Raw genomic sequence first — 23,173 nt, forward strand, 5'->3', positions numbered from 1 at the left:
TATCACTGAAGGCCTGTGGCAGGTCAACGTTGAGTCTTTCTGTATTTCAGAAAGTGCTTTTATCTTTTTCTTTGAAAGATAGTGTGGTGACGTGTTTAGATTCTTAGTAATTTTTTCCTTCCTCGCTGCTTAGTCTTTCCAAGTGTCCATATCATTAGCTATAAAATGGGAGTGCAGCTGTCAAGGATGGTGAGTTTAAGTGAGATCGTGCATGCAGAGCTTGCCAGTCATGTTGCTTAGTAGATATTAAGTAGTCAGTAACGATACTCTTGTTATTATTATTATAATCTCCAGAGAAGACATTCTCAGAGACTGCTTGGGACTGAGGATGTGAACCTCACACCAAGTAAGTACGAATGGTGGTATCACTGTTACTTCTCAGCCCTTGTGTCTTCAGCCGTGATCGTCTGCAAACTGCGTAGAGATTGGGCCATCTGTTCCCATGAACCCAAGGCAGGACAGTATAGCTCCCTGACCCTGGGTCACTCTAGGCTGCTTCCTGGGGAACCCCTGCTCTCTCTTGTTGGATGAAGAAAGACTGTCTGGCTTTGTCTTTAGATTTTTTTCCGCAATGAGCTTTATTTGTCTTTAGATCCAAAGCAGACCCTGTATCTCTCTCCAGTCTTGGTATTACTCTGGGGACTGAGGCTTTCTGGATACCTAGTGATCCCAGCTCCAAGTCCCAAAGTTGATCATGGAGTCATTTATGACTTGCTTGTCTCCTTCTTGGACCATTTCCCATCGTGGGGGACCCATGATGGGAGAGGAGCCCCTGAGGTAGACCGGTATGGAAGTCCTGGTGCACCTGAGCTTCAGGGAATGAGGCGGTGTAAGGGGAACTTTGGGGGTGGGGCAAGATGGAGGAACAGAGATGGCAGTGATGGCTGGCACAGAGGCAAGGGGAGGTGTGCTCCCAGGTTTTTAGGAAGAGAAACCTCACACTGAGGTGGGATATTGATTTTATACAATGACAATGTCTGTGACTTTTTTTTTTTTTTTTTGCCAGTTCTAGTGCCCTTGAGGGACGAAATGGCATAAAACCAAAAGACAGGGTTGCAGTTGCCCTTTGAGGACTTAGTGAAAGGGGAAACTTTTCATCTTGGTCCCCTGGGAACTAGTTAGGGGCCAAGTCAAGAAGGGCTCAGAGGCTGTGTCCGACCAATGTGGTTTATTCTATTCCAGCCAAGCTCCCTTGGAGCCGCAGGCAGAGCTCACTGCAACTTCAGGTCTAGGTGTGGCAGGTAATAGCCCAGGCTGTGTTGCTGAACCTCGTAGTCTCCCTCCTTCTTCCGCAGGCGGATGGTGACCTGCAAGGGCAAGGAGAGGGCATGAGAATGGTCTGATCCACTACATGGGACTCCGGGGACAGAGATGGCCAAAGCCACAGAGGCTTGCCTCCTATATCTCTCTCAACATAATTTTCTCTTACTCCTTCTTTTCCTTTCCCTTGTCCCTCTTTTTTAAAAAAAATTTTAAGTTCATTTATTTATTTTTGAGAGAGAGACAGAGAGAATGAGTGGGAGGAGCAGAGAGAGAGGGAGAGAGAGAATCCCAAGTAGGTTCTCACTGTCAGTACAGAGCCCGATGTGCGGCTGGAACCCATGAAGCATGAGATCAAGACCAGAGCCGAAATCAAGAGTTGGACACTTAACCAACTGAGCCACCCAGGTGCCACTGCTTTGTCTCTCTTTTTTTAAATGTTTTTTTTTTAACGTTTATTTATTTTTGAGACAGAGAGAGACAGAGCATGAACGGGGGAGGGGCAGAAAGAGAGGGAGACACAGAATCAGAAGCAGGCTCCGGGCTCTGAGCGGTCAGCACAGAGCCCGACACGGGGCTCGAACTCACGGACCGCAAGATCATGACCTGAGCTGAAGTCAGACGCTTAACCGACTGAGCCACCCACGTGCCCCATTTTGTCTCTCTTTTATCTCTTTCTCATCTTCTCTCTTCCCTTTAACTTTGTTTTTCTACCATTTTCTCTGATATCCCATTCATACCCTCTCCCTCCCTCTCTCCATCTCACTCATTCACCCCCTCTCCCTTCCTCTCCTTCCACACACACCCCCTCTAGCTTAATTGAGGTATAACTGATGTACAATGAACCGCATACATGTAGAGCAAATGATTTGATAAGTTTTGATTATAATTTGAACCATCACCACAATCAAGACAAGGAGTGCTCCTCATCCCCAAAAGTGTCTTCGAGCCCCTCTGTAATCACTCCTTCCTTGCCATTTGCAAGCACATTCTCATTCCCAGGCAACCCCTGATCTGATTGATATCCCTATAGATTAGCTTACATTCAACAATTTGCTTATAAACAGGATCATAAACTATGTATTCATTGTTATCTGGCTTCTTTCCCTCCACATTATTATTTTAAGATTTATGCATGTCAGTGCATGTATTTATAATTCATTCCTTTTTATTGCTGAGTAATATTCCATCAGGTGATAGATCATGGTTTGTCTATTCACCTGTTGATAGACTTCTGGGTTGTTTTCAGTTTTTGGCTAGTAAAATAAAAGTTACTATGAACATTTGTGCACATGACTTGGTATAGATTTTATTTTATTTTATTTTATTTTATTTTATTTTATTTTATTTTATTTTATTATTTTCTGCACAGTAAAGGAAATAATCAACAAAACTAAAAGGCAACCAATGGAATAGAAGAAGATATTTGCAAATGACATATTGGATAAAGTATTAGTAACCAAAATCTATAAAGAACTTACCAACACAACACCCCAAAAAACAAATAACCCATTGAAGAAATGGGCAAAAGACATGAACAGACACGACACATGAAAAGATGTTGAACGTTACTCATCATCAGGGAAATACAAATCAAAACCACAATGAGATACCATCTCACACCTGTCAGAGTGGCCAAAATTAACAATTCAGAAAACAACAGATGTTGGGAAGGATGTGGAGAAAGGGGAACACTTTTGCATGACTGGTGGGAATGCAAACTGGTACAGCCACTCTGGAAAACAGTATGGAGGTTACTAAAAAAAAAAATAGAACTACCCTATAACCCAGCAATTGTACTACTAGGTATTTATCCAAAGGATATTTTATTATTTCTCTTGCATGAATTCCTAGGAGTGGAAAGGCTGGGTAGGTGTACGTGACCTTTAAAGATGCATCCAAGCTATTTCTCACTATTTGAGAGTTCTGGTTGTTCCTCATCTTCACCAACAATTATTATAGTCAGTCTTTTTAATTTTATCCACCCTTGTGTGTCACAATACCTCATTATGACTTTCATTTACATTTCCCTAATGACTAATGTTGTTTTAAAGAAGGAAAAAGTTGGGGTGCCTGGGTGGCTCATTTGGTTAAGTGTCCAACTTTGGTTCAGGTCAGGTCCTGTGGTTCATGACTTTGAGCCCCACATCAGGCCCTGTGCTGGCAGCTCAGACTCTGGAGCCTGCTTCAGATTCTGTGTCTCCCTCTCTCTGCTCCTCCTCCACTTGTGCTCTAACTCTCTCAAGAATAAATAAAAAAAAACATTAAAAAAAAAAAAAGGAAAAAGCAAGCCACACACAGACTGGGAGAAAAAAATCACAAAACATATTCCCAGCAAATGACATGTATTTATAAAATATAAAGAATTCTTACAACCCAATGATAAAAAGACAAGCAACCCTTCCTTCCTTACCAGGAAACAGCAGATCAGGCATGTGATGAGTACCAGGAGTCCCGCCAAGCAAATGAGGATGATGGCCCAGAAAGGGAGGTCTGGGGAGACAAGGGCTGGTGTTAGCCTCCTCCTGTCATTTTCCAGGGCTCCTGCTGTCCCTGCATTGTGCCTAACAGTCCCTGACCTGCCTTGGCCACCTTTCATCATCTATGACTCTGGGTACATGGGTCTCTTTGACCAGGTACAGCATCAAGACATTCCCGCCCCAATCTGGGTTGGAGCTTCTCTGAGGCTTACCTGAATTCTCAGTCAAGACATCATTTCTGTTGGGAGAATACCCTGGAAGTGAATGAAATGGAGAATGCACGTGAGTTTGTTTTATGCTTTTTATTTTATTTTATTTTTTATTTTTTTTTTCAACGTTTATTTATTTTTGGGACAGAGAGAGACAGAGCATGAACGGGGGAGGGGCAGAGAGAGAGGGAGACACAGAATCGGAAACAGGCTCCAGGCTCTGAGCCATCAGCCCAGAGCCCGACGCGGGGCTCGAACTCACGGACCGCGAGATCGTGACCTGGCTGAAGTCGGACGCTTAACCGACTGCGCCACCCAGGCGCCCCTGTTTTATGCTTTTTAAATAAAACTTTTCAAATGCACAGAAACATAGAATATCATAAACATACATCACCTAGGTTTAACAATGTATATTTCACCCGATTAAAACATTATTTCATCCAATGTATAGATTATCAGCACTCACCACCTTTGCTTCATATTTTCACTGAAATGTTGCAGTAGGAATTATGATGTTGACCCATTTTTCTCTAAAAAGGCTACCTAATCCAAGGCTATAATCACACTACAGGGGTGTAATTAATTAAATCAAATTCATACCAGTGGACAAGGAGGACCGAAATTGGGCTGAGCCATCTTATAATAGTTTGGGGGAGAATGGGTCATCCTAGTTGGTAAGCCCAAGAGATCTCTCTAAATTTGTAAATTCCCAAATGTCTCTTCTCTGCCTACAAACACATTCACCCCCTTCTCCTTTACCAAGTTGCTTTATACCCACTTTCCAGGATTCACCTGCAGTGTAATTTCCTCCAGGAAGGCTTCTCTGATTACCACTCCCAAGTATGAATTATTTCACATTAAATAATTTATAATTTTCAATTGCCTATTCTTGTTATTGCCAACTGCAACATAAACCCCATGAGGGTAGGGACACATACTACCCACTGGGCATGGGGGCAGGTTTCAGGCCCCCTAGTATACGCCCTCTCCCTAGCCAATTTCTTATAGATGTGCTGTCCAATATGGAGCAGCTACAAGTGGCTTCTTAAAAATAATTTTAATTTTTCTTTTTTCCAACAAACCACAAGAGACTTTTAATGAGAGAGAACAAACTGAGGGTTGAAGGAGGGAGGTGGCTGGGAGATAAGCTAGATGGGTAATGGCTATTAAGAAGGGCACTTGTAATGAGGACCGGATATTGTATGTAAGTGATGAATCACTGAATTATACTTCTGAAACCAATACCGCACTGTATGTTAACTAAAATAAAAAAATAATTTTAATTAAATAAAATAAAAAATATGGTATCTTGGTAACATTAAAACTCGGTAACTGTAAAAGCCAGTTACATTAGCCAGACTTCAAGTACTCAATGGTCACATATGTCTGCTGTACTAGACAGCACACATATAGAACAATCCATCATTGCAGAAAGTTCTGCATGGTGCTGATCTAGAGCAAAACTTGGCAAATGACACCCCGTGGGCCATGTCACGTCCATTGCCTGTTTTTATACAGCCTGTCAGGAAGAAAAGAGGTCCATCCCCTATGTCCGTCAAGGCTGGCTCACACACAGCTTGGAGCCAGAGGCCCTTACTGACTGTCTCACCAAGTGACTTCAGTACAGAGATGAGAGACAGAATTCCAGAGAAGGAAAGTGACCAGTCTGAAGTCACAGAGCTATCTCCGAGAGAGCAAGTATCTCCAATATCCCACTGGGTATCCTTTCCTCTCCTTCGATGGTGGATAAAGCCTGGGAGACTATGCCATTTCCTGCCAGCCTAAAAAAAGTTCAATGCTGATTTAACCCCAGGTCTCCAGATTCCCAGGAAGAGCCCCATGTGTGGAAGTTGGAACCCTCCACTCCTGCCCCAATGACCAGGATGCCTTACCATCCACAAGGACACTGTTTCTGTCCAGGGTAAAATTCTGCAGCTGGGTACCATTTTGGGTCAGCCTCAAGAACTCCTCATAGATGGCAATTCTGTCCAGTCTCCGAGCCAATGGTGAAAAGTTACAGATGGAGTCCACCCCAGTGTGGTTGCTGTCGGGGACAGACCTGGAAGGGCAAAAGGGATGAACAAGGGTATCTTGAATTCTACCCTGCTTCTAGAAGGAAGTCATGTCCAAAAGGACTTTCTGCAATGATACAAACATTTGTGCCTAAATATCAAAATACAGTCATTATTAGACTCAGGTTGTTGTTGAACACTTAAAGTATGGTACTATGGGTGAGTAACTGAATATCTCATTTAATTTAATTTAATGAATTAATAAATAAATAGCCATGGGGAGAACACATTTGAAACATTTGGACTAAGGACTTCCAAAAATGCATAAAATCATTGAGAACACTGGCAAGAATGGCCAAAATCAACCTTTTCATTAACCAAATGTTTGCAATAACCTGAGGATCATTTAGTTGAGGGAAAAGATGGCTGAATCTTGGTAATAGGAGCAAGCTGTATGGCATTAGAACTTGCATTATTTCCAGGCTGCTCTCACAATATCCCTAGACACTTTGAAAACCAGCAGTATGAGAACCATGGTAGCTGTGAAAACCAGCAGACTAGTAGCCATAATGTGTTTGGAATTCCCCAAAACAACCCATTCCCACTGACTTTTCAATATCTGACCTGTCTGGAGATTCCTTTTAGAAAGCCCCATTTTCAAGATTTGACTTTATTTGATTCCGAACTTTTTCGGTCAGGGAAGCCTATTCCCAGGGCACTTGCCCAAAACAATCAGTGATTATTGTTTAACATGGCAGCTGCCTGAGGAAGCAGTAACAGTTGAGGCAGGCAAGAGGTGAGCCAAAAACTTTTTAAAAAGTAGGGAATGAGATGTCCCTGAGGGGTTTTGAAAAGCTCCAATGTGTTTGTGGGGATCTAGAAAGTCACAAGTGTGTAGGGTTGTGTGAATACCTAGGAAATATTTGAGTAGGCCTTAATCTCTCACCTCTAGCTAAAAGGCTAGGTTAATATCTTAAAAAATTGTCAGTGGAATAGAGCATATTAATAAAGGACAAATGCCACCCAATCTCAACACATCCAAAAGGAGAATATGAGAAAATACAACATCCTTTATGATTAAAAAAAAAAAACAACAACAAACTAGGAATAAAGTTGCTCAACCTGAAAAATAGCATCTGTGAAAAACTCACAGATAAAATCATACTCAATGGTGAAAGACTGAAAGTTTTCCCCTAAGACTGGGGACAAGACAGTGTTGTCTTCCTTCATTTCATGTCCTATTTACATTTTAATAGATGTAATTCTAATAAAATAATCAGGCAAGAAAAAGAAATGATAAAAATTCAGATGGGAAGGAAAGATGTAGAATTATCTCTATTTGCAGATGACATGTTGTTAAATATAGAAAATCCTAATACACACACACAGACACAGACACACATAGCTGAAAACTATTAGTTCAGCATGAATGTAGGATATAAGACCAATGTACAAAAATCATTGTATTTATATACACTAGCAATTAACATTCTTTAAAAAAATTTTTTTTAATGTTTATTTCTTTTTGAGAGAGAGAGTGACAGAGTGAGTGGGGGAGGGCACAGAGAGAGGGAGACATAGAATCCAAAGCAGGCCCCAGGCTCCAAGCCATCAGCACAACCCATGAGCTGTGAGATCATGACCCAAGCCGAAGTCAGATGCTCAATCAACTGAGCCACTCAGGCGCCCCTAGCAATTAACATTCTTAAAAATGAAATAAAACAATTCCATTTATAACAGCATCAAAGAAAAAAATACAAAACATGTAGCAATAAATTTAACAAAAACATTGTGAGATTTGTACATTGAAAACTATAAAACATGTTGAAAGAAATTTTAAAATACCTAAATACATGGAAACGCATCCCATGTTCATAGACTGGGGATTTATTATTGTTGAAATGTCAATACTCGCCAAACTGATCTACAGATAAAATGCAATCCCTATCAGAATCCCAGCTGACTCTTTTACAGAAATTAATAAGCTGATTCTAAAACCCATATGGGGTTGCAAGGGACCTCAAATAGGTAAATCAATATGGAGAAAGTACAAAGTTGGAGAACTCGATTTCCCAATTTCAAAACTTATACCAAGCTACAGTAATAAAAACAGTTGCCACTAGTATAAGGATAGACATATAGATCAGTGGGATAGAATTTAGAATCGATAAAAAACTCATGCAATCATGGACACTGATTTTCAACAAGGTTGCCAAGATAATAGGGAAAGAATAGTCTATTTAACAAATGGTACTGATGGGGCACCTGGGTGGCTCAGTCGGTTGAGTGCCTAACTTCGGCTCAGGTCATAATCTCAAGGTTTGTGGGTTCGAGCCCCACCTCGGGCTCTGTGCTGACAGCTCAGAGCCTGGAGCCTGCTTCAGATTCTGTGTCTCTCTCTCCTCTCTCTTTCAAAAATAAAAAAACATTTAAAAAAAAAGAAGAAGAAGAAGTGAATTGACAGGGGCGCCTGGGTGGCTCAGTTGGTTAAGCATCTGATATCGGCTCAGGTCATGATCTAATGGTTTGTGAGTTCGAGCCCCACCTCGGGCTCTGTGCTGACAGCTCAGAGCCTGGAGCCTGCTTTGGATTCTGTGTCTCCCTCTCTCTGCCCCTCCCCCACTCGCACTCTGTCTCTCTCTGTTCTCAAAAATGAATAAATGTTAAAAAAAATTTTAACAAATGGTACTAAGACAACTAGATACCCACATACAAAAGAATGAAATTGGACCCGTACCTCACAACATATACAAAAATTAATTCAAAATAAATCAAATGCCTAAATGTAAGAGATAATGATACAATCCTTAGAAGAAAACCTAGGTGTAAATAAATCTTTGTGAATTTGGATTAGGCAATGGTTTTTTAGATATGGGACTAAAATCACAAACAACCAAAGAAAACATTGATAAATTGAGAGTCATCAAAATTAAGAATGATTGTGTTTCAAAGGGTAGTACTTAGAAGGTGAAAAGGCAACCTACTAGAATGGAAGAACATATTTGCAAATCATATGTCTGATAAGGGTGTAGTATCCAGAACACACAAATAACAATTATAACTCAACAATTAGAAAGAAAAATCAATGCAAAACTGGGTAAAGGACCTGAATAGACATTTCTGCAAAGAAGGTACAGAAATGATCCATAGTACATGAAAAATTGCTCCACATCACTAATCACCAGGAAAATGCAAATCAAAGCCACAGTGAGGTACCACTTCACATCCACTAGGATGATTAGAGTAAAAAAAGGATAATAACAATTGTTGGTGAAGACCTGGATAATTTGGAACCCTCATACGTTGCTTGTGGGGATGGCAAATGGTAGAGCCTCTTAGGCAAACAGTTCAGTAGTTCCTCAAAAGTTAACATGAAATTAACACATGACCCTACAAGACCAGTCCTATGTATATGCCCAAAAGAACTTCAAACTCAAACTGATGCAAAGACTTACACAAGTTTTTCATTATTCGTAATAGGGTCCAGGGTCATTATTCATAATAGGCAAAGGGGGAGACAACCCAATGTCCATCAGTGAATGGATGGATAAACGAAAAGTGGCATAGCCATACAACAGAACATTGTTCAGTCACAGAGGAAGGAATAGAGTACCTATCCATGCTACAACATGGATCAACCCTGAAAACAGGATGCTCAGTGAAGGAAGTCAGTCACAAAAGACCACATAGTGTATTGATCCATTTAAATGGAATGTTCAGAATAGGCAAATCCAGAGAGACAGAAAGTAGATTATTGTTTGCGAGGGGATGGGGCTGAGGGAAGAATAGGTAGCAGCTGCTAATGGGGACAGGACTTTTTTTTTTTTTTAAACATCCTACCATTAGAGAGTGGGATGGTTGTACCGCTCTATAAATATACCACTAAATTGTATACTTCAAAAGGGTGCATTTTATAGGTGAATCATATCTCAAGAGATGTATAAACAATTTCGGTTGCCTCATGTGATTAGTGGCTATACTACTGAGTAACACGGTTAGACTGCTGGATTCTAAGTCATCTGGTTCTACCCACCCCCATCTTCTATGGATCCTGACTCCAATGGCTGATTTCTTAAAAAAAATTCTTTTTAATGTTTTAATTATTTTTGAAGGAGAGAGAGACAGAGCCTGAGCAGGGGAAGAGCAGAGAGAGAGGGAGACACAGAATTCGAAGCAGGCTCCAGGCTCTGAGCTGTCAGTACAGAGCCTGATATGGGGCTTGAGCTCACAAACTGTGAGATCATGACCTGAGCTGAAGTCGGATGCTTAACTGAGCCACCCAGGTGCCCCTCCAACAGCTGATTTCTTAAGGCATTCATTGATGCTACACTCCATATTCCATGGCTCCCAGCACCAGGCACCTCCATGTCTACTGAGGTCTACACTGGCTCTCTTGAGTTTCTAAGTCAGTTGGTGTCATTGGTTTAGGAACAAGCCGGTTTTTAGGTAACAGTTTTATACTCGTAGGGCTATCTTCCATAAGAACTAGAAACTGAGACCATGACATGGGGATACTTTTACTTAAAGGACCGCAGGAGTCTCCAGAGTGATTAGCTACTGAGTTGGAACTCACCTGAATGCTAAAACTTGACAGTCAGAGAAATAACTCTTCATGCTGCTGTTTCGGAAGAGCTGGTTGAGCTGAAAAACAGGGTGATGTTCCCTTGATCAGAATTCCAGGCCTAGTGGCATCAGAGAATTTTTAGCCACCGAGCATACTTCCCCATCTACTTTTTATTATCTCAACAAATACTAGCCCAGGTATGTGCACCAAAGGACATCCCATTCCAGGGTGTGACTTAGCTATATGATCCTAGATTAGCTACTGAACCTCTCTGTGCCTGTTTCTTTATTTGTAAATGGGGAAAAGAACGTGTATGGATGAATTGTCACAAAAAATCACCCTCTGACTACCCAGCGTCCATCGGTCTGTCTCTACATGGGACACAAACCCATTCTCACCGCATTCTCGATACTTCTCTTGTTCCGCTGGTGTTTGGTGGTGTTGGGCTGGGATAAGTCTTGGGAATAGAGTAGGTTGGTGACAGTGAAATTCAGCTGGAAGTGCTGAGAGGTGGGACTGCTTGTTGGTCTGTCTGTTGGTAGATGAGCTGTTGACTCCACTTCTATAATAAAAAGAAGGTATAGAAGTCCCCAACAGGTGAAGATTTAAGCAAAGAAGTCATTCCAGCTAGTCTAATTATTCTTGGCAATGTGACCTGAGTTGGATTCTGAAAGGTGGGATACATAAGATCTCCATCTACCTGGCCACTTTGAATCCATTGATCTGTCTATCCATCCAACTCTTCCTCAAGCATTATGAGAGCTCACTAGCATGTGGGGAAGATGAGACTGGGCTTCTCTGGTGCACAGATGGCAAGTGTAGGTGCCGATCACCTCAGGGGACATCTGTCATACCCCTCTGTTGACCTAGGTTCCTAATGTGTCTTGCTGCCTCTGGTCTTCTCCCCCTCCCAATCCACTCTCTACACAGAACTCAGAAGATGAGCTTTCTAAAGCAGAACTCTGTGTTGTGTTCTTCTGCAAACCATCCCAATACCCAAGAAAGTCCCTGCCTGCATCTATAGCCTTACCTATCACTTCTCTCAGGCCAAAGTGTTTGCTCTAGTGACACCAAACTCCTTACAGTATCCCCAAATATTTTATCTTCTAGGTTATAAACACAGCTAGCTCAACTCCCCACCTCTTCCCATTGGCTAGGCTATGTTCGCCATCATATCTCAGTTTTTTAATAACTTCCTCCAGAAAACTTTTCAAGATGGGCCATGTGTCTCTCCTTGTGAGTTCCCAAAGGCTCTTTAAATTACCTGATTACAGCAGTTATCACAGTGAGTCATCGGCACCTATTTACTTTCATGACATATTTGTTGAATGAATGCATGAATGAGTCCTTCAATCAACCAGTACATGACTCATAACTGGAGGGCCTAAGAAGGACACGCAGGATACTCCACACTTTGGGTTAGAAATATCTACATGTAAAAATGACTGTCCCCTTGGTGCAGTTGCTGCATGTTTTCTTTCCTCCTCCTGTTGGGATGACCCGTTGCCATGGTCCATCAACATGGGCCTCCAGAAAGACCCCCTTTCCCCTCCAGAGCCTCCATCCATTCCACTACTACAGAGAAGCCCCATTCCTCCTCAAAGCCCCATTTCTTCAAGCCATGAAACCAACCCCACAATCTCACACCTGTCACATGCAAATCTGCCAGCTGATAGGTGGCACCAAGCCAGTGGGATGAGACATTCAGGGTCTTGTCTAGAAAGACTTGCTTCACCATACTGGGGTCCACATTGGAAGAGAACAGAGCCTTGATGGTGACCAACATGGAGTCCAACCTAGGGACAGAGACCATGGAACTTAGCCAGCGCCCAACACCAGCAGTGTCTCCTGAGTTCCCGTTTTATAGAGCCAAAGACCTACAGGCAAGAAGTAAGAAATTACCTGGCTTCCTCTTCCCTCAGGCTAGAGAAGAGACCCTGACCAAAAATACAAGGTTTCTAGGAGTTGGGAATAGAACAAATAACTATAAAATTAACGAACATCTATTGAGCACCTCTAGGAAGTCAATACACATTCCCTCACCATCACCCTGGTGGAAGGTATTATTATAACTATTCCCATCTTAAAGCCAAAGGAACTGAAGTTTGGAAACACTCGATGTTGGCACTGTGTCCCATGATTGTCCTGCTCCCCAGTGTAGATGTCTCAGTTCCTCTACCCATCCCTTGGAGACTTGGGTTAAAATCCAAGTTGGGCAATTCTTGGGCTGTTCACTTTGCTTCTCTGAGCCTCAGCTTCCCTTCTGAACAATGGAGGTGGTCATAGATGGTGTGTGACCATAGGAAATGTTATTATTGGGCTGATATTTATTGAAAGCATCCAGAAAGGAGAAGGTGGTGGTTAATGGAGTTGGTGGCCTCGGGAAGTTAATCCTTTTCCTGCCTCCCACCCCCCCAACCGAAGACCTATGAAAGGAGATGGTAGGATTAACTGACAGGGACGTGGGAGAGCATGGGCACCATGCCAGTGACTTCCAGCTCAAGGAGTATGCCAGGATGGTAGCTCAGAGCCACAAGCTGCCAACTCAGCCAGTGCTGCCAACCTCCTCAACTTACGTCAAGCTGGTGACCAGGCAGGAGCGGAAAATGTCTTGTAGCTGGCTGCCTCTGTAGAGTTTGGTGACCTAGAATAAAGGGTAAGATGGAGATCACCTGGGGCTGGCAGGAGCTCCTGGAGTCATGGAAGGAACACAGGCTTTGGGACAAAGGAGACGTGAGTTCAAATCCTGGCTCTGCCCCTTAACTCACTGTGTGATCTTGGGCACACCACTCCCCTTTCTGAGCCTTAGTGTGCCCATCTGGGAAGTGGGGAAGGCAATCAGAGCACCACCTTTGGAAACTGAGAGAACCCAGAACACATTAGGTAAAGTGAGGAGTTGAAAAACTTAATAGATGTGAGTCAGACAGAGGAATGGTGGGGGGGTGGGGAGCAGGGCAAGGAGGGACAGGAAAGATGAGAGAGATGTCACCTTGTCCTGGATGTCTCTCAGCAGGGTTGTGTACTCCAAGGATGCAGGGTCTGAGTTGCTGAGGTTCCAGTTGAGGATGCGGAAATTCAGCTGATACTCATTCTGAATAGATAAATTCTGGGGTGCGTAGCCTGGAGCCAATGATAGGAAGAGAAGAGAGGTGGAGACTCTTACCCTTTCACACAGAGAGAGGCCTGATGACTGCTGTCAGAATCAGCCAAATTCAGGCCCACATGCTGGGGGGTTCCTAGTGGAAAGTCACCCCAAAGAGGGGGAAAACTGGAATTTCCCAGTGATTCTCCTGAGCTGAGCTTTTCTGCTTGTGCTTAGGTAGTTCCGGCTTCCTGGAATATTTTCAATCCTCTTTTTCTGGAAATCTCCTACTCATGTTTCAGGACCTTGATGAGACGAGACTACAGGAGAGCAGGGACCCATCTGTCTTGTTCTTGCCATATCCCCATACCTACTACAGTGCTGGGTACATAATATCCTCTTCCAAGAAGCCCTCCTTGACTTGCTCCTCCTGTGTGCATCCACAGCACCCTGTTAATAACAGTGTCCCTGCCTTGTTTGTGTGTCCCTAGATAACATTCATTCTCTTGATTATTAGTTTTCAGGGAGAGAACTGCGAGTTCCATCTCTGTATCCAGCACATGGCTTGGGACAGAATAGTATTGTATATGCATCTGTTGAATGCATGAATGTGAACTACAGCGGATCCCTCAATATGGGGGCTGAGATACTCATCTCCCATTTGTTCACTCATTTACTCACTCATTGGGGATGACAATGTACCGACACATAAAGAACTGAGGGTGTATCGCCAGACTACGAGACCTTAATTTCGTAGAGTTGGATAATTAAATAATTGTGATAATGTGTGATAAGTTGGTGCCCATCTAGGGACCAGAGGCCCATGTAGAGCAGGGTTTCTCATTCTCAGAACTACTGATATTCGGAGCTATGTAACTCTTACATTTAAATAACTCTTACACAATTAAATAATTGTGATAATATGTGATAAGTTGGTGCCCATCTAGGGAGGGACCAGAGGCCCATGTAGAGCAGGGTTTCTCATTCTCAGAACTACTGATATTCGGAGCTATGTAACTCTTGGCAGTGAGGATCCCTGATCATTGGAGGACATTAGTAACACCCCTAGCCTCGAGCCACTAGGTGCCAGTACCACTCTCCCCCAGTTGTGGCGATCAAAATGTCTCCGGACATTGCCAAGTGTCTCCTGAGGGGCAGAATTGCCCCCAGGTGAGGACCACTGGCATGGAGGAACCTTGTATAGAAGAAATCCTGTCCCAAGAGATCTACAAGTCAGACATTTGGAGTGCAAATTAAAATTATTTATATTAATTTGGTCAAAGAATTTCACTCTTTTTACCTGAAATAACAGGAAAGACTCTCTCCATGGAGAGTTTGGGGAGGGTGTCCTTCAATCAGAGCTTGGGCTGACTTGTTAAGGAAGAAATAAAATAGAACAGAGACAAATAATGATTGCTATAAATCACTCACCATTGACGAAGAGGCTGTCCCTGACCAGGGTATAGATGCCCATCTGGGTGACACCATGGGTCAGCTGGCTTAGCTCCCAGTAAAGCTGTTCTCGGTCCAGCCTGTAGCCCATGGGGTCATGGTGATAGGTGCAGATGGCGTTAACATGAGTGGCTACCCCATCCTTCTCAGGCCTGGGGAGAGAGGGATGTGGGGACTCTTAAAGAGAGGTTCTGAAACCTCAGTATGGGGGCCAAAAGGAGGGAAGGGCAAATGGGAGGTCAGTGGGAAGACTGAAAGGGTTGGTCACCAAAATGGTCACTACTGGCAAATGCTCAGGAGGAAGTCCTACCTGAGGGAGATTAATCTGCAACCTGAATAGAAGGGGCCCAGGCTGCTCTTCTGGAACAAGGATCCAAGCTGGGGAGGAAGGAGGAGGCGGATGAGCAGGAGGGGCTGGGTGGGATTTATCCCACTAGGAGCTGCTAGGACCAGGGTCTCACCAGGTGCTGCAGGGTCCTCTTGGTGGAGTTGAATGTAGCTGAGCTGTGGCTCATGTCTGCTGAATACTGGAGGTTGGAGATGGTCAAGTTCAGTGTGAAGGTCTTCAGGTTGTGTCCCATAGCTACTAGAAGGAGAGGGAGAGATGGTGACTACTGACAGCTGGCCTGAGACCAAATCAAAATTCTGCATTCATCCTACTCTGTCATCTTCTCTTCCATTGTCACCACCACCCACCATGTGGTCACCCAAGCCAAAACCAGCACGTTGCTTAGCTCCCTCTCTCTCCCTTCCAAGTAACACCATTTCTACTTACAGAACGGTCCTCACACACCCTTTCTCTATCCTGTCCCAGATCAAGTCTCATCCTCTCTCACCTGGACCAACATCCCAGCAGACTTGCTGGATGCCCCGTCTAAAGAATGTTCTCTGCACTGAAGTCTAGCAGAAAAATTTTTTAATTTTTTAATTTTTAATTTATTTTTCTAATGTTTATTTTTTAGAGAGACAGACAGAGAGACAGATCATGAGCAGGGGAGGAGCAGAGAAAGAGAGGGAGACACAGAATCTGAAGCGGGCTCCAGGCTCTGAGCTGTCAGCACAGACCCTGACACGGGGCCTGAACTCATGAACCACAAGATCATGACCTGAGCCAAAGTTGGATGTTTAATGGACTGAGCCATGCAGGTGTCCCAGAAATTTTTTTAAGCTGCTTGTTTATTTTGAGAGAGGGAGAGAGAGAGAGAGAGAGAGAGAGAGAGAGAGAAAGCATGGGGGAGGGGCAGAGAGAGAGGGAGAGAGAATCCTAAGCAGACTCTGTGCTATCAGCACAGAGCCTGATGAAGGGTTTGATCTAATGAACCGTGAGATAATATCCTGAGCTCAAATCAAGAGTTGGACACTTAACTGACTAGACCCTAGAAGAATTTTCTTAAGTGAAAATCTCAGTATAGTCACCACTTCCCATGGCTTCCTTTGGCCTTCAGTGTTAAGTTCAAGCTTCTTGACCTGGCACTCAATGTCCCTCCCAAACTGGTTTTTGCCAGTGTTTCAGCTTCACTTCTCCATCTATTCCAGGTTAAGGTTCATGGTTCATGCAAACTAAATCCTTCTCAATTCTCTCCATATACTATGCTGTTTCCGGCCACTGAGCCTTTGCTCATCAGATTCCCTACACCAGGAAAACTCTTCATCCCCTATTTGCCTGGATGACTCCTACTCATTCTTAAAGAATCAGTTTTGGGGAGCCTGGGTGGCTCAGTCGATTGAGCATCTGACTTCGGCTCAGGTCATGATCTTGTGGTTCATGAGTTCAAGCCCCGCGTCGGGCTCTGTGCTGACAGCTCAGAGCCTGGAGCCTGTTTCAGATTCTGTGTCTCCCTCTCTCTCTCTGACCCTCTCCCATTCATGTTCTGTCTCTCTCTGTCTCAAAAAATAAATAAACATTAAAAAAAAAAAGAATCAGTTTGGGTGCAAATTTCTCCAGAAATTCCTTACCTTCCAAATTATGTTAGATCCCTCTCCCCAAAACATTTCACACTGTTTTATAATGGTCTGTTGATCTCACAATACTTGGGGCTCCATGAAGGTATGCATTAGATTGAATTGTCAGTAGAATCTTTGGATCGGCATGACTGTCCTAAACCAGAATTTTACACTCTGGCTTCTCAGCCCCTGTGTTACAACTGGCTGGTAGAGGTGGAGGGCTGTAAAGTTCCTCGGGAAGAAAAAGGATTCCCTAAATACCTGTGGTGGCTTCTGGTTGCACAGGTGATGATGAACTAGGCAGGAATGTGGTGGCTGCCTCAGGAGCTGTGGAAAGGGCAGTTATCAGGAGGGGACAGAGCTCCCCACAGAGTGGGAGAAACTCCCCACATTTGTCTGGACTCCAGCAGTGGTGGTCCCAAGACAAGAGTTCACAGGTGTGCCATAAATGAGAGCAAGGGAAGGAAGAACTGTGTGAGCAGAGGGGTGAGCGAGCCCATGAATGAAATGAACCCAAGAGAGTAAGGGTAGGTGAACAAGAGAGAGACTAAGCAAAGAAGGCAGAGAGATGAATGGGAAGAAAGGTGGACAGATGGGATACCTGGATGGACAGAGGAAGAATGAACAAATGAGGGGTAAAAGGGAAAGCAAGAATAAACACAAGGAAGGAAAGTAAGAGAGATGGATGGAAGGACAGAAGGCAGAAAGGACAAAAAGTGAACAGGCAGAGGATGGATGGATGGATGGATGGATGGATGGAAGGAAAGAAGAAAGGAAGGAAGGAAAGAATGGAGGAAGGGTAGAAGAATACATGAAGGATAGAATGAATGAGGGATGGGAGAAGCAGGGAAAAGGAAGAAAGGATGAATGGATGGATGAATGGATGAAAGGAAGGAAAGAATGAAAGATGTATAGATGGAAGAATGAATGAAGGACAGAACGAATAAAGGATGGATGAAAGGGGGAAGGAGAGATGGAGGATGGATGGATGAGAGAATAGAAGGAAGAAGGAAAGGAAGAATGATGGATTAATGGATTGATGGACAAAGGGAAAGAAGGAAGGAAAGAAAGATTGAAGGAAGGAAGAAAAGAAGGAGGGAAGGAAGGAGGGAAGGAAAAGTCTAAGAGAAGGATAACTGGGAGAATGGAAGAATGGATGGGTTAAAAGATAGATGAAGGGACCATTGGCTAAGTGAATGGGAAAATTTGGCCAAGCCACTAAGTGGCCACCATAATTTTGCAGCTTGATATTGAGGCCCCTTTTGTGGCCCTTGTAGATTTTGTTTCCAGGAGGCACGAACTACAAGGTCATTATCTGACCTCAACCCCCATCCCTATAGGAAATGCTTGCTCAAATTTCTTTCTCCAACCCAGATGGGTGTGGAAAGTTTAGAAAGCCAATACTGGGCAAGCTCCCTTTGTTAGTGAGGAGAAAAGCTTGGCTCAAGATGGGTATGGGGTGCAAAGATACATACTTGTGGGAGGCTCATCTGGACCACGCTCGTTATAACCTGGAAACAGAAATGTCACACATAAGGGGAGGGGACAGAACAATCCCAGACATTCCATGCCTTTGTCCATGTGGTGCTCCAGCTGGATGCCTCTCTTTCTATGTACCAGGTGACCATCTATGCATCTTCTAAGACCAGACTCCAATGTCATCTCTACCATTAAGGATTTCCTGATCTTCCGGTTAGAAACAACCCTTCCCTGTCCACCTCTCCAGCATGCCCCCACGAGACTCTCACCACATTCATTCCCCCACATACCCATTCATCCCACCCTCTGACCTTCCATCCTCCCTCCAATCTATCCCTCCATCCAACAAATATTTATTGAGAACCTACTATGTACCAAGTTCCATTACATTTGGGGAATACAGCACTGAACAAAATGTCTCTGCACCTCTGGAGCTTACATTAGGACAGGTTGCACATGCCGCCTGTCTGTGTCCCTGGTGCCAGGCACAGTGCCTAGCTTCTAGCAGATGCTGGCGAATACTGACCAAGTGAGCAAGAAGAAGCACATAACTTGTGCAGTTTCAGGAGGAAACATCCTACCCTGGCCTCTGCAATGGCCAAGGCGAAGGGAAGAGATATGAACTCAGAACACCAAGACCCAGACTGCCCACAAACCTACTGCGGGCATGGGCAGGTCCCTTCCTTTCTCTGTACCAGCTCCCTCTTTGCTAAAATGGGCGTCATAAAGGACCAGGATGTCCCTCCGCTCACCTGAGGTGGCAATGGTGACAAGAAAGTGTGAGTTGCCAAACTCCATTCCCAAGTTGGAAACAGAGAGGAGAGAAGCTGAGTTACTCCAATGAACTTCACTACAGCCATGCTCTGCCTCTTAGAACCCCAGAGAAGGCTCACCCTCTTAAACACTGTCCCTTCCTGGATGCTAGGCTGATGTCCAGTGTGTCCCAAGCTCAGGCCCCACAGATGTTCAGAGCGCCCACCTTAGTTCCAGCATTGGGGTCCCACCCAGAAGAGTAGACCATCCATGGTCAAGGGTGAGAAGGTGGTAGGGGAGACAGATGTGGGATTTTCTTTCCCCATGTCTCTCCCAAAAGACTCTTCTAGGAGTTAAAGGCACTGGACGCTGACTGCTGGGGCTCATGCCCAGCTTCACCCCTCTCCAGCTACACCCACTTGGACAAATTACTTAATCTTTCGGAGCCTCCATTTCTACATCTGTAAAATAGGTGTGATCAAGGACAGCCTTGCAGAATGACTGTGGGAGGATGGGGGTCAGTGTGGAGTTGGGGTTCACGCCTGAGTCTGTCCCAAGGTTTCCGCTAGATAACTGACCTGTGGTTAATAGAAACGTTTCCAGAGATGGGGAAGCAGAAGTAGTGAGGTGCGTGGAGAACAACTCACCATTGAGGTAGAGGCTGTCCTTGTCCAGTGAATAGGGGCCCAGCCGGGTGATGCCACGGGTCTGCCTGCTCAGTTCATGGAATACCTGTTTTGCAAGTAGACCCGGGCTGCTGGGGTGCTGCCGGTAGGTGCAGAGGATGTTCACCCTCGTCTTGGCACCATTCTTCACAGACCTGAGGAAGGAGAGGTTGATGCTTGGGGACTGTAGCCCACATGGCATCTCTCTACCCGAGGTCACCGCACACCTCATATCCTGTGTTCCAGCCTTGTTGAACCATTCACACTTTCTCCACCTGGCCACATTCTCTCACCCCAGGATCTTTGCACATGCTGTGACTTCTGTCTGGAGGTTTCTCCCTGTCTCTCCTTACCTGGGTAACTTCCGGTCATCTTTCAGGTCCCAACTTAGATACCTCCTCCTTCTCCAAAAACCCTCCCAGGCTGGGTCGGGAGAGGGTTCTGGCTGCCACAGTACCTCATGCTTCCCCCATCACAGGCCTGGTTGCCCTCAGTGTGAGCATCTATTATTTGTTCCTGTTCCCTCCAGACAGTGGCCTCCATGAGGTCAGGAAATAGGACGACAGTCTAGCTCATTGTTGTACTGAACCCCTAGTACCTCTCACATTGCCTGTTCCATGTAAAAACCAGCGTCCTGATGAATGGATAAACAAAATATGACATATCCATACAGTGGAATATTATTCAGCTTTAAAAGGGAAGGAAATTCTGACACCTGTTACAACATGGATGGACCTTGAGGACTTTGTGGTCAGTGAAATAAACCACACATGAAAGGACAGATATCATATGATTCCACTTGTATGACGTACCCAGAGTAGTCAAATTCATAGAGACAGAAAGTAGAATGGTAATTGTTAACACCTGGGGGTAGAGGGAAGCTGAGAGCTGCTGTTTAATGGGTGTAGAGTTTCAGTTTTACAAGTTCTGGAGATTGGTTGCACAATATGAGTACACTTAACACTACTGAGTTGGACACTTAAAAATGGTTCGGATGGTAAATTTTATGGTATGTGTACTTTACCACAATTAAAAAAAACCAATTCCTGACAAGACTCTGGAAAGTCTAATCCAAATGTCTGGAAATTCGCCTCCTTTCTCTCTGCCCCTTGCTCTCTCTCTGCTCCAGCCACATTGGCCTCCTTGCTGTTCACCGAGCATGCCAAGCTCATTCCTACCTGAGGACCTTTGCCCATGCTGTTTGCTCTGCCTGGAACAGTTTTCACAGCCAAATCCTTGTTTCCAGTTGGGACCCAGCTGAGAAATCACCACCACAAAGAGCTGGAGTATCCCAGGTAAAGCTGTTTTCCCATCGCTTATGTATTATGCTCATCACCTTACTGCACTTGAAACCACTTTAGATATCTCTCCTTCTACTTATTTTCTGCTTTATCCACTAGATGAGCACAGGGGCAGTGTCTGCCCATCACTGTGGGACCCACCACTTGCCTCAGAGGAGCCACACCACCAATGGCAGTGGAATGAAAATACAGATGGAGAAGGGCTTCATAAACGCCAAGAGAACACACACTGACCCAGAAAAGTGCGAGTAATTGCCCAATGGGTACAGAGTGATGAAGAGTTTCAGAACTAGATGGTGGGGAAGGGTGACAACATCATGCATGTAACAGATGCCACTGAAATGTATGCCTGAAAATGGTTAGAATGGCTGGTTTTATGCCTATAGATATTTTATGACAATTACAACAACAACGTAATATCAGAAAATGGATGTCAAACCATAAGAGACTCTTAAATACAGAGAATAAACTGAAAGTGGATGGGGGTGGGGGAGAGGGGAAAATGGGCGGTGGGCATTGAGGAGGGCACTTGATGGGATGAGCACTGGGTGTTGCATGGAAGCAATGAACCACAGGAATCTACCCCCAAAACCAAGAGCACACCTTACATACTGTATGTTAGCCAATTTGACAATAATTATATTTAAAAAAAAAAAAAACGATGCCAAAAAGGACCCTTCAAGACAGTCCACCACAACCAGGAGTGTCCCCCACAGTCCTTGTCCTTTGGCGGTGGGCCATGGTGGGTGGGGGATTCTCACCTTAGTGAGGTGACCTTGCAGCCTGTATATCGGGTACCCAGACTGCTCTTCTGGAACAATGGGCCCAGCTGGAGAGGAAGGAGAGAGCCAGTGTGGTCAGAGGTGGCGACAGCCCCTAGAGGGGGTCATGGAGGCACAGAGGCAGAAGTCGTGCTCTCACCAGGTGCTGCATGAGGGTATCTGTGATGTTGAACTTGAGGGAGCCGGGGCGGCCCATGTCCGCTGAGTAGCGCAGGTTGTCGATGGTGAAGTTCAGTGTGAACAGCTCCTCACGGGCCTCCCCAGCTGTGGTAAGTGCAGAGAGAGCCAAGGCTTGTGGGAGGTCGGGTGCCCAACATCCACCCACAGTGGGCCTTCCAAGGGCCTCTTGTCCTCCTCCCAGGAAACCCGAGGGCCACGTGTTAATGGAGACAACTCCAGCAGCAAGGAAGGACAGGCTTAATGATCTGGGGGCTGGAGATGGTGTTTCCACCCAGGTGCAGGAGGGGAGGGTTCTGTGGAAATGCTGGTGGCTTTGTTCTTTCCCAGAAGGAAAGGCTCCAGCTTACCATGCTGATGTGGGACCAAGGATAACCCCGGACATGTTCCTTCACTTTCTTTCTGTTCCCCCATCTCTATCTCTTTATCTCTCTGTGCCTCTGTCTCTCTTTTCCTCTCTCTCTGTCTGTCTCTCTCTGTCTCTCTATAACACCCAGGTATGCCAATCTTCTAGGCATTGTGAAAAAAAAAAACAAACAACTAGCAGCTGTAACCAATCTCTCTGCACCTCAGTTTACTCATCTGTAAGATAATAATGATTCCTACTTCAAAAGTTGTTACGAGGTTTGAACAAGTCGAATTTTGTAAAGTGCTTAAGCACAGTGCTGGGCACAGAGTAAACACCTATTTGAGTGTTTATTATAGAAGACAAATAAGCAAATACTTCCTGATCACTCACTGCAAATGGAGTTTTTAGCCAGATGAATATGAGCTGGGCACTAGACTTCTCCACACTAAACAAAGGAGAACCACAGCACAGAAATGATCTCCTGCTTAGGGTTACATGACTGGAGGGAGGGAAAGTCAGGGTTTGGACCCAGGTTCTCCGACCCCAGAGTCCTTGCTCATGAACTCCCCTGCTAACACACATGCTCTTGCCTAGACGCATGCAGCTGGCCCAGTGTCCAATAGTGGGGGTGACCTGCATAGACCCCAGGAGAAGTATAATAAAT

The 23,173-nt window shown here is 44.6% G+C and overlaps 1 protein-coding gene across 1 annotated transcript in view; it reads right to left on the reverse strand.

Moving 5' to 3' along the window:
- Window positions 1-1,211: 1,211 nt before the first annotated feature.
- LOC124522842 (mucin-16-like) overlaps window positions 1,212-23,173 on the reverse strand; it is a 100,665-nt gene continuing 78,703 nt past the window's right edge. Inside the window, 17 exon segments of the mRNA XM_047094497.1 lie at window positions 1,212-1,307; window positions 3,674-3,753; window positions 3,953-3,994; window positions 5,842-6,008; window positions 10,535-10,602; window positions 10,924-11,087; window positions 12,173-12,321; window positions 13,102-13,169; window positions 13,515-13,645; window positions 15,039-15,211; window positions 15,370-15,437; window positions 15,521-15,642; window positions 17,265-17,330; window positions 18,479-18,514; window positions 19,883-20,055; window positions 21,963-22,030; window positions 22,123-22,247. Of these exon segments, the coding sequence (XP_046950453.1) occupies window positions 1,212-1,307; window positions 3,674-3,753; window positions 3,953-3,994; window positions 5,842-6,008; window positions 10,535-10,602; window positions 10,924-11,087; window positions 12,173-12,321; window positions 13,102-13,169; window positions 13,515-13,645; window positions 15,039-15,211; window positions 15,370-15,437; window positions 15,521-15,642; window positions 17,265-17,330; window positions 18,479-18,514; window positions 19,883-20,055; window positions 21,963-22,030; window positions 22,123-22,247 (1,796 nt within the window).

Source organism: Lynx rufus, unplaced genomic scaffold, assembly GCF_022079265.1.
Source record: "Lynx rufus isolate CCGP_SWC_20201006 ecotype Redwood Valley unplaced genomic scaffold, mLynRuf1.p SCAF_4, whole genome shotgun sequence".
NCBI lineage: Eukaryota > Metazoa > Chordata > Mammalia > Carnivora > Felidae > Lynx > Lynx rufus.